The sequence below is a fragment of the Accipiter gentilis genome, chromosome 16 (assembly GCF_929443795.1).
Source record: "Accipiter gentilis chromosome 16, bAccGen1.1, whole genome shotgun sequence".
Taxonomy (NCBI): domain Eukaryota; kingdom Metazoa; phylum Chordata; class Aves; order Accipitriformes; family Accipitridae; genus Astur; species Astur gentilis.
Genome location: NC_064895.1, coordinates 22,975,481 through 22,991,263, shown reverse-complemented (window position 1 = coordinate 22,991,263; position 15,783 = coordinate 22,975,481). Strand labels below are relative to the sequence as shown.

The 15,783-nt window shown below is 44.3% G+C and overlaps 1 protein-coding gene across 3 annotated transcripts in view; it reads right to left on the bottom strand.

Annotated features, from left to right (window-relative positions):
* The window catches only part of KLHL29 (kelch like family member 29), a 336,839-nt gene that overhangs the window by 17,815 nt on the left and 303,241 nt on the right, over window positions 1-15,783 (bottom strand). For all 3 annotated transcript variants that reach the window (XM_049818438.1, XM_049818439.1, XM_049818440.1), the window contains one exon: window positions 4,804-4,997. In XM_049818438.1, the coding sequence (XP_049674395.1) occupies window positions 4,804-4,997 (194 nt within the window). The remainder of the gene's footprint in view (window positions 1-4,803; window positions 4,998-15,783) is intronic.

Genomic DNA, 15,783 nt, shown 5'->3' with positions numbered 1-15,783 from the left:
TTCACATGGAAAAAGGTTATTAAAACCAAACTAGTCAAACATTTTTATCAGGAGAAAGAAATGCGGGCATGCCAGCAGTCCAGATATAACTCCAACCGAAGGGTCTCCCTGCAGGCACCGGCAGCCGGTGGGGGTGTTGATGCACATGATGAAGCAGACTGGAGAAAGGAGACTAGTTAATACAAACTAAATCTGCTTTTAATAGTAAGTGCCTCTTCCCCTCCCTGAATACTATGCAAACAAGCTCAAGAACGGCATAGTAATGGATAAGATAACACCCCACAGCAGCTGGGAGACTGTGTTCTGATCCTTCACATAGCTCATGAGGCCGAAGTGCAGATATTGCAATTAACAGCAGGGTCTCGGATGTCAGTCCTTCTGGCACAGTGCTCTCAGGCTGGCTGATTTCTCGTAACTACACAGCCGGTCACAGGCCCTATGATTTCCTCAATGACCCTTGACTAAACCCTCCTCAGAAACCCCGAAGTTGAGTGTCCTCACTTGCAAACACCACATTTTGTGTATGTGTGGTGGGGATCACCCACACCAAAGCAGAAGGCTCCACTTGCCATCGTGGGGCAGTCTCAGCATCAAATTTACGGGCAAAATATTGATGAACTGAAGAGAGTTGGACAAAGCACGGCCACACAGATGAAGCAGAGGCAGGAAGTGAAAGGGAGGACACCTGCTGAAGGGCAAACACAAAAATAATGACTTTGCTGGGTAGAAGGCAGAGTCAGTATGTGCAGGGAGAACACATCGAGGGGTGGAAAAGCCATTCTGAATGGAGCATATGGCATATATGGAGGAGAAATGGATGAGACAAAGGAAAGTAAAATTCAAGCTTACTAGTGGGAAAACCACTAAGAACTAGTCATGGGAAGAAAGATATGTTGATGGAGGAGATGAAACACTCATTACTTTGAGACTTCTAGGTGAGAGCCAGCCAAACCCACACACGGATACCAAACTATTGGCCTTGGGGAGAGGGCCAAGACATACATCTGATTTTTCTTGTAAAGTCCAAACATAAATTCATGGGAATGATTATGCATTTTAACCAAAATAAGCCATGGGACAGTGCAGTAAAAATGCACAGATGCTGCTAACGCTGTTTTCCAGATATTTCTTGCATTCTTAGCTTTGTGATTGTCCCACTTTGGTTGGACATATCACTGCAGGAGTAAACGGTATAGTGAGGAACTAGATACTTGGATTAGAAATCAGAAATGCTCATAGATCTTTGACCTCTGTGTTCCCATAGTTCTCACCAGATTTTAAAATTTAATAGCGGTGGTGATTAAACACTGGGTTTTTTTTACAATCCAGAAACATTAATAAAAACTTCACATTCCACCAGTACAGACATTGACTGTTCAGGATATCAAAAAAGGTATATTTTAGTGCACTGGCATGAAGGCACAAAAGGCAATGACAAGATAATTAGGCTTACTTACAATCACTGACTTCAGCATGTCTGTGGTGATCTTGTTAAATAAGACAAACCTCGGGAAGGTGGCCATGAAATACATTTTTAGCAGTGCTATATAGAACAGCCTGGCAAGAAATGGAAAGGCAGGTGCTGCAAGTATGTAGCCTGGGTTCATTTGCTGTTGTAGGACTTCGGCTCGACAGCAGCAAACTTCTTACAGCTCAAAACACAAGAAGGGGATGTGCAAGGTGGTTTACCAAAAATATGCAGTGTGAAAGCCCTGGGAGGCTCCATTACTCCAGTAACATCAAACTGCGGGCTGTGCTGCTGCAGGAACATCTGCCAACCTCAAAAGATGGGGAGGACAGACATGGGGCAAAGGATGGGGCACGAGAAAGACTCTCTCCTCTCCAAACATGGATGTGTGTAATCAACACCTACCCAAAGGCTACCACAGCATCCATGTGCAACATGTTGGTGAGTGTCATACCTACTGCATGCAAGCATCCACATCCCAACACCTCCTGGCAGGTGAAGGCTAAAGAATAAATGGAAACTGGGAGTGAATTTGCTGCTTATTCCTAGAAGAAATCCAGGCAGAAGAGAGCAGGGGCTGAGCTGTGTGGGCTTGCTATCGGTCCCCACTCCATATCTCCTCTGTACAGGCAGGATGTCAGTATCCAGCCTGTTTCACCTCCGTTCAGATTAGCCAAAAAATGACTCTCCGCCCCTGCCATGGTTGATGCCAGTGTTGCCTTGGGTTAGATTGGCACACGATGCTTTGGAAGAGATGGACCTGTTGGGTTCAAACATGTGCCATGCTGAATTCAACTCACTATCATAAAATACCACAGTGACTTGAGACTCAAGTGGTGTAGATGGTCTAAAAATCTCCAGAGACCTGTCCTACTTTCCATAGCTGCATCTACTGTTGCATATCTGAGCATGCTTGAGGTGTTTTTTAAATAATCCATTGTCCTACTTGAGGTCTAACAGGTTTCACTGATCTCTGGGGTGACCTTAAACAGCACAAATCGCCATCAGATATCTCAGTTGACTTAGCACAGAGGCACACCTTAAGAATCCACAAATCAACACAAAAAGGCTCTGAGGCTGTCCAAGGCACCCCAGCAGTGATCATTATCAGGCTCCTTCTACTCCCTCTTTGTTTTAGACTGTACCACGCTTGGCATAGCATCCAGTTCTTGGGCGATACTTTACAAATACAGGTGATACTACAGTTCTTGCAGAGCTGGAGAAATTAAAGCCTATTACCAACATTCCCACTGCCTTTTAGTGAATATCAGGCATTACATCAGTTCAGTTTCCCAGACATTCTCCATGGGGGTGCAATTTTTCATGCTCTGTGTTATTTTACTTTATTTGCAAATAAATTGACATTACACATTTCCCAACAAAGACACACAGCAACTCCACATTTTATCATATATTTTATGCCTTCAGCTTAACTAATTAACTTTGCTTACACCAAGAAAACATAAATACTATCTTTTAACTTCACCGGTGTCTTTCATATAGTTTTGTTAGGAAATAATAGTACATGTCCATTAGAACAGTGGGTGACGAACCCAAGTCTAGATGGTTTGGATGATTTTTTCCAAGCACGCATGGTGTTGATGCCTGCTAGACAGTATAATGAGCCCAGGGAATGATTTCTTAGCTCCTGTGGCACTTTTACCATTTTGGTAAGGAAAAGGAATACCTCTTTGCATAATGCATTCATTTTTGCAGTACACTGTGAGTACAGGAAAACCTCATACTGACAGTCAGTGGATTAAATGAACAGCAGCAGCTGTAGCCATGTGATGGAAAAAGCCAGGCAATAGGTTTGTTTGCACTGCTGTATTACATAAACATGACTTTTGCCGGTTAACGCCCTCCTGCTGGGCGCTTCATGCTGCATCATATGCATGTCATGTTACGTTAGGCTGGACACAAACAGCAGCAAGGGAGTTGGAAAGCAGCAGCGCTGTCTGCACAGGGGAGGCTACAACCGTGGCTCTACCAGGTCCTCATGACCTGATCTATTAGGGAACCCCAAGAAAAGAGTCATAATAATTGTAACAAGCTACAATAAAAAGAGCAGCTTGTTTTAGTTTTCTCAATATGCTTAGGCCTTACCTGAATACCTTATAACTGTGCTTTTACAATTTATTACTTGCTACACCTATTGCTCTACCAGGCTCAATACTGAGACTGTGATTTTTTTTAAACGAAGCATCTCATGGCACAGTTTCAACATGAATAAGAGGTTTAGGGTGGTGAAACACTGGCACAGGTTGCCCAGAGAGGTGGTAGATGCCCCATCCCTGGAAACATTCAAGGTCAGGTTGGACAGGGCTTTGAGCAACCTGATCTAGTTGAGGATGTCCCCATTCATTGCAGGAGGGTTGGAACTAGATGACCTTTAAAGGTCCCTTCCAAATCAAACCATTCTACGATTCTATGATTCTAGGATGCAAAAGCAAGGCATCCGAAAGCAGCTTCTCTGCGATGACTGTGTAAGTGCTGTTTCTTTGGCCACCCGAGCACAGCCAGCCCGAAGGCTGCCCACAGTCACCCAGTGCAGAGCAGGTGGCCCAGGACAGCTGCCACCCTGCAGGAACATCCTCCTGAAGCTGAACGTTAAACCCCATTTCCAAAAGCAGCCTAAACACTCAGGGTGCAAATTGCCACAGAAAGCAAATAAGTCGCAATCTTCTGAGCGCTATCCTGATTTTGGAAGGAAGTCTGCACCTCTGACGTTGGCCGGTACAGTGGCAAGTTTGGTGTCTCATCTTGCTCTTTATTCTGTAAGATGTTCGGTGAGCTCAAGGACATCACAAACTAATAAACACAGTTTTAGTAATCTACATGTCTCGGAGATTTCAGTCTCTGAAGCACATATGCCTTTGGACAGCACTTACAAATCCCAGTTAAGAGTGACTGCCACTTCCTACAGGACAGGCGGCATGTTAATAAACCAATGAGTAATAATCCATTAACTGAGCAGTGCTGTAAAACTGCATGCAGCAACACATGATGCCAGGATGAAGTTTCACTGCGCTTTGCCATTTTTTGGTCTAAAATTACCTGTTGTCCATACTGAATAACTGCTTTCCTTTCTCCTCTACTTTGAACTCATCACTTCTAGCTGATAACTAGCTGTATTAATGACTGACAATTGCCTTCAGTAAAGATCCAGATAATTGCCTCTTTGGTATAATATACCATGCATTCCTGCCAATCTGTTGTAAACATATCTCCCCTCACCCCCCAACTCATTTGCTTTCTGAAAAGGCATTAAAATACCTGTAGCACAGAGATTTCTGTTGTAATACAGGTTTATTCTGACACCATGCATCCCTTACCGATCATCGGAGACTCTATAAAACTCCACGAATTAGTCTGAGGGATGTAGGACTGCAAGACCCCCGCAGCTCGGCCGGCTTCGTTCACCCCACCGAAGACATAGATCTTCCCACCGCAAACAGTTGCAGCAGCTGAATGGACAGCCTTTGGCAGAGGAGCGATGGTCTCCCACTGGTTGGTTATTGTATCGTACCTAGGACGACAGCAATCCAAGTGAGCTGAGATGATGCAACACTGGGTGAGCAGTAAAGATGGGATAGACAGGCAGAGAAATCAGGCTGGGATTTAGAAGAAAGGCAGCTTGACAAGCAGAAGAAAAGCAGAGGTGGAAATGTATTTTTTAACATCCTACAAATTCAGCCACTTGGTAAACAGTGTAATTAATGCTTTTTCTAAGCTTTTAAAACATTGAGTAAAGCCCAGAGAAAGCTGGTTCTATTTTCTATATATGCCTCTCAAATCTCATTATAGTCCAAGCTAAAGCAACTCAGGACATCTTTGTTGAGATGTCTTCCAGTAATTAATTTCTTTTAATGAGTATACAATGAGATTATTCTTGCAAATCAGTGCAGTGATATCCAATAGCAACCGCAGGCAGGCAACTGTTAATATACTTCAGCTGTTTAGCTCGTGGAACACATCTCACCTGCAACATAATGCAACACGATAGCTCTTTTTACTCTAGTTAACTGACCAGCTACGCACATTATAAGTTGCTTGCGTTTAATTTTCATTGTGCAAACCAAACTACTATGCTTCATTGCAGGATGCTGCAAACGTTAATGCTGGAATAAGATTTCACCATTGCATCCGTATTTGACGTGAAGCAAACAGAAAAGAGTATGTATGAAAGTGGTCAATTAGTTTTAAGGTCATCAGTATCTGATTTAATTAAGCCATTGACCATAAGGGATGTACAGTTAATAATCCATGGATGAAGATTCATTTTAGACAATGTCAGAAGTACAGACGTCAATTTTTTTTAACGATAATGTGGCAGGGATCCAAATAGCTGCTCTAAAATGAGTCTTGGAGACAGTGGAAAATAATGTGATTTTTAGGCTTCTATATTTTCATGTAATGGCACATTCAGTCAAATAGGAGTTTCCTGTATAGCGATTATTCAGAATTGTTGACTGCAAGAACAGAAGGCCTCATCACCCATTCAGGGCTTTTGCTCTTAATATTAGTGATATGCAATATGCAAATGTGAAATGAATCCATGGCCATGAACCCATCTGTAAAAAATGATTTGGTGACAGGGGAATTCTCCCTTTGTTACATGTCCCTCAAATTCTCACTTTCCAAACCTGGGGAAAATAAAAGGGAGAAATTATATAAATGATGGAAACAGCACAAAATAATGTGCTTAATGAAACTGCATTAATGAGTTTCCGAGTAATATAACTGAAAGTAATTAACACACTCATAAAACTGAAGCAAAAGCAAGAGGGAGGCAAACTTTAACTAAAAAAAATAAATTAGGGAAGTCCCTTGTAATGAGCATAGAGAACTGCCTTGTACAATGCTCTAAATTAGTTACTGAAAAATTAAATTCATCTACAACAAGTGATCAAAGGGGAGAAATAGAACAAGATTAAACAACATGGTGCTGGGAGCATAGAAGGCGACACACCTATATTGGGCTGATTCTTAACTTTTGGTACCAAACCTGAGCCTGCAGATGCATTTTGACTGCACAAGCAACTCCTCCAGGTAAGGCACCATATGCTGCATCTCCTGCATTTGCCCACAGCACTCGGGGCAGCACTCATGTCCATCCTAGCAGATATGCAAAGATCTCACATAATATAAACAGGTTCATACACTGCTTTTGGGTTACACTTTGCTAACTCGCCTACTGCAGTAATTTGGGCATTGGTAATTTAAATCTTGATGTCTTATTAAAAAGGGGTTAAGAAATTGGTTATAATTGGTTAGAAACTGGGAAAAGCAGTAGAGCTGAGAACTGACCTAATGTTCCTTTCTAGTTCCTTGGCTTCTAAGATATAAATTACACCTGTCACCCGATATGTATTGTCTCACACCATCCACTCTGACTTGACACGAGGAACATCTGTGGCCAGTCGAAGTGGTCTGAGACGGGCCGGTGAGCAGCCACGCTGCTCTCCCCCGCGCTGGCAGAAGTACCTGGCAGACCACAGTTCCCAAGACAGATACATTCCTGCCAGTGACCTTCTGATGGTCCTAACACGTTTTTGGGAAGGAGGGGTTATATCCTTCACATATGCTGGGGGCTGGGTGTGCTTGAGGACCATGTCTATAGGAATACAGGAGAAACGTTCAAACTAAAAAAACAATCATCCTTTTTCTGGATGAATTTCACTATTGGGACCGCAGGTCCCCTAGACCCTGTTTTTCACCCATTTTCGCTGCTCTCAGTCTACGGTGACAGAACTGATCTTTCCTTCTCCTACCCTCTTTCATCTGCCACCGGGAAACCAAAAATCACCAGTTTCACTTCATCTGCTGAAAGCTAAAGGCTGCAAATCTACTGGATATAGGTGCAAGTGGCGCAGATTAAAAAACCACTCTTGTTTTGAGGGTCGTTTGGTTTAAAAACTCACTGAACCATAAAGTAGGTGGAAGCAAGTTGTTGTCCACCTAACACAGGCATCTAATGTGGGTTTTACATAGGCTGCTCAGTGAAGCAATCCTCTTAAGTAAGTACCTAACTTACCCCTGGGGCTGAAGAAGAGAAGTTGGTGCCTTTAAGGCTTCCTGATACCTGTCCATCAAGTCCCTCCATCCCCTGGGAATTTATTCCTTCAGTTCATTCCCTCCTTGAAAAACCGTAGACCTGATTTCTAGTCTCTGTTTTGCTTCAGCTCCCACCCACCAGAAAGGAAGTTTTTTCTTCCTGCTGGATTATAAAGCTGACTGCTGTCAAATGTCTCTCTTTCATGTATGGACTTGCAGAAAATAATAAAGTCACCTCTTCAACTTCTATGGGATAAACTAAGTAGTCTAAGCTCCTTAAATCTCTACAAGCCAGGTTTCCATCATTTTGGTCTATCTCAAGTCAGCTCTTAATGTGTTCACACAAGGATTTGCACCAGATTAACTAAATTGGTTAAAAAAAATGAATGAAGTTGAATCTTTGTAACCTTCCAGGACAGAAAATAATGACACCTGCTTTACCTCTCTGCCCTAGGGCCTTTCCATCTGTCACGTCATCTCCAGCATTGCCATCACTCCACTGCCACTAGTGCTAGTGGGGCTCCTCGGCTGCCTTAACACCGGCTCTGCTCAGGGGCCAGCAGGGAGGGAACTGATTTAAAGAATAATCACTTTGATCTCTTTCCATTAGTCAAGCTTTGCATTTGATTCCCCTGTTTGAAGCTGTAGATGGAGACTTAATGGGAGCTGGCTTCAAGCCAAGCAAAGGTTTTTCTTCCCTCTCCTCCACTGTTCCCTCCAGTCCTGGTGTGTCCATGCTTGTCCTTGGCTATGGGCCTACCAAGCCCATCCAATTTGCTGAGCTTGAAACTTCAAGGACATCTCCTTTCACATGACTGAGTGCTGGTTTTGCAGTCCTTGCCCACTATTGACTCATCTGTGATGCCCTCACACACCTTCCTCTGTCCCCAGAGCAGTGCCTGCAACCCTGCGGTCCATGGTCCTGCCATGCTCAGGACATCAGGCTTTCCACACGTGCAGGACGTGTGTGTCCCTGCCTGTCACTTCACGTGCACTGAGCACCATCATCTCATCTGACCCTTGTGCAGTCACTATCCTCTAGTTTACGTATTATTTATATACCCATGATATGGCAAATGATCTGAACCCAGCTGAAAATACAGCCCAGGCTCGAAGAGAACACGTGCAGAAATAATCTTGCCTGTTTCCACAAGTCTCCACTTTTAGGATTTCATCTGTGGGCCTGATCTTCCTCTTGCTTCACTCATTTTGTTCAATGTCTCCTTTTTCGCTCTTTCCCTACCACCTCAGTATTAACAGCAGAAAACATTCCATTTCAAGCTGTGCTGTTTGCTTCTCTGCCTTCTTGACTTTTGATCTCTTCAGTACCTGAAAACAGTATTTTTTTTTCTCCTCAGTCTCTTTAATTTTTTTCCTTCCAGTTTAAACAGTCATATGAGTATCTTCATTTATTCACATTACAAAATCCTTACATCATGGTCAGTCGCTTACAGACATGCACCCTCCAGTTTCTTATATATTATTTAATTCTGTTTGCAGGAAAGCTGCTATTTAAAATAAAGCTGTACACTGTCATATTGATCTGCTCTTCAGATGCTTAACATGTTTAAAATCACATTAAGTGATTACTATTTTTTGCCTTTTTTATTTTCTTCTGACTGTTCTGAGGGGTTTAGGAAACTATCCTTGGACAAGGTTATATATTTAATTTTCCTAAAACATCACAGAATCATAGAATCACTTAGGTTGGAAAAGACCTTCAAGATCATCAAATCCAACCATTAACCTAAGAGTGCCAAGGCCACCACTAAACCACGTCCCTAAGCACCACATTTACACATCTTTTAAACACCTCCAGGGATGGTGACTCAACCACTTCCCTGGGCAGCCCGTTCCAGTGCTTGACAACACTTTCGCTGAAGAAAGTTTTCCTAATGTCCAATCTAAACCTCCCCTGGTGCAACCTGAGGCCATCTCCTCTTGTCCTATCACTTGTTACCTGGGAGAAGAGACCGACCCCCACCTGGCTACGACCTCCTTTCAGGTAGTTGTAGAGAGCGATCAGGTCTCCCCTCAGCCTCCTTTTCTCCAGGCTGAACAGCCCCAGGTCCCTCAGCCGCTCCTCAAGACTTGTGCTCCGGACCCTTCACCAGCTTCGTTGCCCTTCTCTGGACACGCTCCAGCACCTCCATGTCTTTCTTGTAGTGAGGGGCCCAAATCTGAACAGAGTAGTCTAGATGCAGCCTCGCCAGTGCCAAGTACCAGGGGTCAATCACTTCCCTGCTCCTGCTGGCCACACTATTTCTGATAGAGGCCAGGATGCCATTGGCCTTCTTGGCCACCTGGGCACACTGCCGGCTCATATTCCGCTGGCTGTCCACCAGTACCCCCAGGTCCTTTTCCACCAGGCAGCTTTCCAGCCACTCTTCCCCAAGCCTGTAGTGTTGCACGGGGTTGTTGTGACCCAGGTGCAGGACCCAGCACTTGGCCTTGTTGAATCTCATACAATTGGCCTCGGCCCATTGATCCAGCCTGTCCAGATCCCTCTGTAGAACCTTCCTACACTCCAGCAGATCAACACTCCTGCCCAACTTGGTGTCCTCTGTGAACTTACTGACGGTGCACTCGATGCCCTCATCCAGATCATTGATAAAGAACAGAACTGGCCCCAATACTGAGCCCTGGGGAACAGCACTTGTGACCAGCTGCCAACTGGATTTCACTCCATTCACCACAACTCTTTGGGCCTGGCCATCCAGCCAGTTTTTCCCCCAGCAAAGAGTACACCCATCCAAGCCATGAGCAGCCAGTTTCTCCAGGAGAATGCTGTGGGAAATGGTGTCAAAGGCTTTACTAAAGGCTAGATAGATGACATCCACAGCCTTTCCCTCATCCACTAAGTGGGTCACCTTGTCATAGAAGGAGATCAGGAGATAGAAGGAGATCAGATTAGTCAAGAGGAGCTGCCTTTCATCAACCAATGCTGGCTGGGCCTGATCACCTGGTTGTCCTGTATGTGCCGTGTGATGGCACTCAAGATGATCTGCTCCATGACCTGCCCCAGCACCGAGCTCAGGCTGAGAGGCCTGTGGTTCCCTGAATCTTCCTCCCGGCCCTTCTTGTAGATGGGCATCACATTTGTTAACTTACAGTCAAATGGGACCTCCCCAGTTAGCCAAGACTGCTGATAAATGATGGAAATGACTTGGTGAGCACTTCTGCCAGCTCCCTCAGTACCCCTGGGTGGATCCCATCCAGCCCCATAGACTTGTGTGTGTCTAAGTGGTGTAGCAGGTTGCTATGGTTTCCCCTTGGATTATGGGGGCTTCAGTCTGCTCCCCATCCCTGTCTTCCAGCTCAGGGGCTGGGTACCCTGAGAACAACTGGTCTTACTATTAAAGACTGAGGCAAAGTAGCAAATAAGTACCTCACCCTTTTCCTCATCCTTTGTCACCATATTTCCTCTCACCTGCAATGAAGGATGGCAATTCTCCTTAGCGCTCCTTTTGTTGCTTACGTATTTATAGAAACATTTTTTATTGTCTTTTACAGTAGTAGCCAGATTAAGTTCTTATTGGCCTTTGGCCCTTCTAATTGTCTCCCTGCATAACCTCACGACATCCTTGTAGTCCTCCTGAGCTGCTTGCCCCTTCTTCCTAAGGACATAAATTCTCCTTTTTTTTCCTGACTTCCAGCCAAAGCTCTTTGTTCAGCCAGGCCAGTCTTCTTCCTTGCTGGCTCGTCTTTCGGCATATGGGGATGGCCTGCTCCTGCGCCTTTATGATTTCCTGCTTGAAGAATGTCCAGCCTCCTTGGACTCCTTTGCCCTTCAGGACTGCCTCCCAAGGGACTCTGTCAACCAGTGTCCTAAACCGGCCAAAGCCTGCCCTCCAGAAGTCCAAGGTGGCAGGTACTGACCCCCCCTCCTTACTTCTCCAAGAACTGAAAACTATCATTTTGTAATTGCTCTGCCCAAGACGGCCTCCAACCATCACATCACCCACAAGTCCTTCTCTGTTTGCAAACAACAGGTCCAATGGGGCACCTCCCTTAGTTGGCTCCCTCACCAGCTGTGTCAGGAAGTTCTCTCTTCCACACGCTCCAGGAACCTCCTAGACTGCTTCCTCTCTGCTGTGTTGTATTTCCAGCAGACATCTGGTAAGCTCTAGTCCTCCATGAGAACAAGGGCTAGGGATTATGAGACTACTCCCAGCTGCTTATAGAGTATTTTGTCTGCCTCTTCATCCTGGCTGGGTGGTCTATAACAGACTCCCACCATGCTATCTGCGTTGTTGGCCTTCCCCCTGGTCATAAACACTCAACCCTATCATCACCGTCATTAAGCTCTAGACAATCAAAACTCTCCCTAACATTCAGCGCTACCCCACCGCCTCTCCATCCTTGCCTATCCCTTCTGAAGAGTTTATAGCTGTCCATTGCAGCACTCCAGTTGTGCAAGTCATCCCACCAGGTTTCCGTGATGGCAACTATATCAGTTTCCCCCCTGCATAATGGCTTCCAGCTCCTCCTGTTTGTTGCCCGTGCTGCATGCACTGGTGTAGATGCACTTTGGCTGGGCTATTGATCCTGCCACCTTTTTGGGGGGAGAAGCCCCAATTCCTATGTGACTATGACTCAATAAAACAATAGGTTTTGAAGCAGTTTCTAAAGCTTATAAAGCTTATTCTTTACACTGAATTTTTTAGACTGTCTGCCAGGTACACACTGCTAACCAAGTAATCTTCCAATTTTAGACAACCCTATTGTAAAAGTGCTGTCAGGTCAAGGGGATTCATCTTCTCCTGTCCTTCAAACAGATAATAACCACAAAGCACCCACATTTCCACACTTTTAGTCACATATATTGTCTTGTCAGCATACGCAGTCTTCTCAGCTCTCAAATTGCATATATTACAGGGCTCATCCATTATCTAAAAACCTAGTTTGCGGATGTACTTCATTTCGCCGCCTCCCAACTCAACTCATATCTCAGAAGAAGACAGAAAGTGTAATACCCTCTCGCCTAACACCTAATGACTTGCTCCCTGTCATACAGAAACTTGCCAGTGGGGCTTGATGGAGAACTGCAGCTGCGCCGTTATTTCCCTAAACACTCATTCCAAAAACATAACTCTCCATGAACATATACCCATGTACAGCCACAAAAATGGACTTATAACTCAACCCCTCTGGCACATGCATATTGTTTTAAGATGAGTAACAAATGACTCCTACTCGTCTGTTTGTGATAGTCCTGTAATATTATCCATTGAGCCGGAATTTTTACTGCCTCTTTACAGACAAATGGCAGATAAAGGGTAAAAAATCTCATCTCTATTGAAGCTGATGGGAAAACACCCACTGATTTAAGTGGCACCAGAATTTCTGGTTGAGGCTGAACCCTTCAGCATCAATGACACAACTGAAAGCACGGAGAGAGGAGCATGAGAGCTGATGCCATAAATCATTAGGAGTTTGGTGGTCCCTGCTTGCCTTAATGCTTTCTAATGGTGCAGCAGATGAATTAGGTGCAGTCAGGCGGCAGCATGTATAGCTAAGATGGTCTGACATTTGTTTTTTTTTAAAAAAATGCAGTAAAAACATCTTGCTAAGATTTTAAACAGTTAGGATGAAATATTACAAGAATTCCAGGAAAAACAGGTGGAGAATAAGAAGGAAACTGGGAGAAAGTGTTATTTTCTCCATCTTCAAAGACTTGCTGTGGTGAGATGCCCTGTAGTTTCCATGCTCTGGGGCTGCTAACTGGTGAGGTCAGGGTAGGTCATTTTGGACTGGAGACACGCCCTCCACCATGCCACTGAATATGCATCAAAACCTGGCCAAAGCTGGGCATGGTCATGCTTGAGCTAGCTGAGCAAGCAGAAAGCAAAATGTGGTTGGGAAAGATAAGCTGTGTGTGCACGAGGAGAGGTGGTGCCTTTCACACTGGTGGCACAGCCCAGGATCACTTTGTGCATTAGGCCTGGATAAGCCCCCGTACCTCCATCTGGGGGAATAACAGGGCTATAATCTCAGATGCCTCCTTTGAGGTGAAAAACTAACCAAAACCCAAAAGCGCATGACCCTGAAATTCAACGCTGAGGGGAACAATGTTACCTCAGAGGTAAATGTAATTTTTGGCATCACCTGACTTGGAGCATATGATCATGTCACCTTATTTTAATATAGTGCTTTTGTAAGACCTGCTGGAATGACAGAAAGGTTCCCCCCTCCTGAGACATGGTATTTCAGTGTCCCATCTAAAGCAACACAATATTTGAAGAGGAATGCACAGCCCACAGATAAATATGGTGGGAGAAGGTCAATCGCTTGTAGCTCTTGTTGGGGGGGTTGGGGAAAGAAAGAGAAGGCAGAGTCAAGAAGTGGGCATTAACTGCACATAAGACAGCAGACAATGGAGCACTTAGTGACTTTACTTTGTGTTTTAATTTTTTTTTTTTTTAAAGTTGCAACCCAAATTCAGAAAGCCTCATTGCTTGCAGAAGTGGGTACAGGGATTGAAATTCCTGAACACTCACACAAATTAGCTGCCTGGTCTAAATGGGAAATGATTTTGTTTGAAAAGGCCCGACTTTGTTCAGCACAGCTACAGGGGTCAGCTTTTTCACACCTGCATTTCTAACAGCAGACCCTGAAACATCCTTTCCAAAACACACAGCTTCAGCCAGGCGATGCTTTGCTTTTGTCATTTCCCACTGTCATTTTAATACAAAGAATAAAAACCGAAACATCCCAAACCCTCTCTCATTTCTTGGCATAACCCAAAGGAGGCCATGTTGCACTTTTTCCATGGCTTTGTCTCACAAGTCACTTTATAGACAATAACAGATTAATTATAACCACGGGTTTAGCAAATCCCCATGACAAGACATTCTTATTGTGGTTGAGACAGTGTGTGCTGAAATGATAGGGAGGAAGTCTGCTCCTTTCCCACATGCAAGTCTCTTGGTGGGCTTGCTACAACTGCAAACCAGCACGGCTGCTCTCACTGAGCCGTGCAGGGTACACCGAGGGTCTGTGCATGACCTTGCAGGCTGCAATGTCATTTGTGGCAAGGGCTTGGGTGACTGAGATGAGAAGGAAGGAGAGGGAGTGACTTCGCTTGAACTGGGGTTCATTCAGCTGACCAACATTTTGGATGCTTTGTTAAAGAGAGACCATGAGAATCAGAGCAGAGACAGAAATGAGGCCCTGAGAAAAATAAAAACAGATCATTAATCAATGACATTTATCAAGACACCTATCTGTAATAGCATTATTTCCATGTTCATCTTTATCGACAGAGGGAATGAAACACTGCATCTCTTTCCTGGGCTCTCTCCTTCCCATGTTCACAAAACCACTTCTCCTAGTTAAAAATTTACTGACTCAAATTCCAGGACAAATACCTTCAGAAATCAGAAATAAATCTGCATAGAACAGTGAGATTTCCTTCAAAGCAAGTCCTGAGGGCAGGGCCCACCTTAAGCTCAGGGGTAAGGAGGGAAGCAATGTTCATGTTGCAATCACTGCTATGATTTGTCATTCATTCTTCACTATCTGCACTTCCCTGACTTGCTGAGAACATCATCACTAGCATCAGTTCTTCAGCCCATGCCTGGGCTGGGAGGGAAGGCTACCTGCAGACCTTGTCCCACAGCACACGTGCTTTCCAGGGCCTATTTTGTCACATACTTGTCTCCTAGGCAAAATAGTGCCAAATTTGTGAAGACAGAGGAACACAAAACTAGGGCCATATGTGAATGGTGATCATTCAGCACCAGACAGGATCTCCCTAGCCATGCATACAGACAACTGATCTGTCCCATGCACTGAACTAGGCAGACGTCCTTTGGGAAAAAAAAAAAGTCATCACACAATTAAAGGCTGTACCAAAAAGTAGATCTGCAGAAGGAAACTTTTATTTTTGGCACTTCCTAATTTCCTGTGTGTTTGACTTTGAAACTTTAATAAACTTTTAATACAGGTTTGGTATTCAGTATTTACGGTATCTACTTAAATGAAACGGTAAACACTCCCTGCATAAATGGAATAGAAATGTTGCAGCACCGAAATCAAGAAATAATAGATTGAAAGCATCTGTAATCCTAATCTTTTGAAAAATGTTCAGGGTTTTTTTTGTAAATCTTTCTTAATGACCTATCCCTTTTTGGCTTGCCTGTTAAGGCAACTTTCACTAGGAAATGTGTGCTTCAAAATGTTGCTGAAGTATTCAAATTCAGCACTTACAACTGACTAAAAGAAAAAAGCCTCATATTTTTGGTTGCCAGATTCAC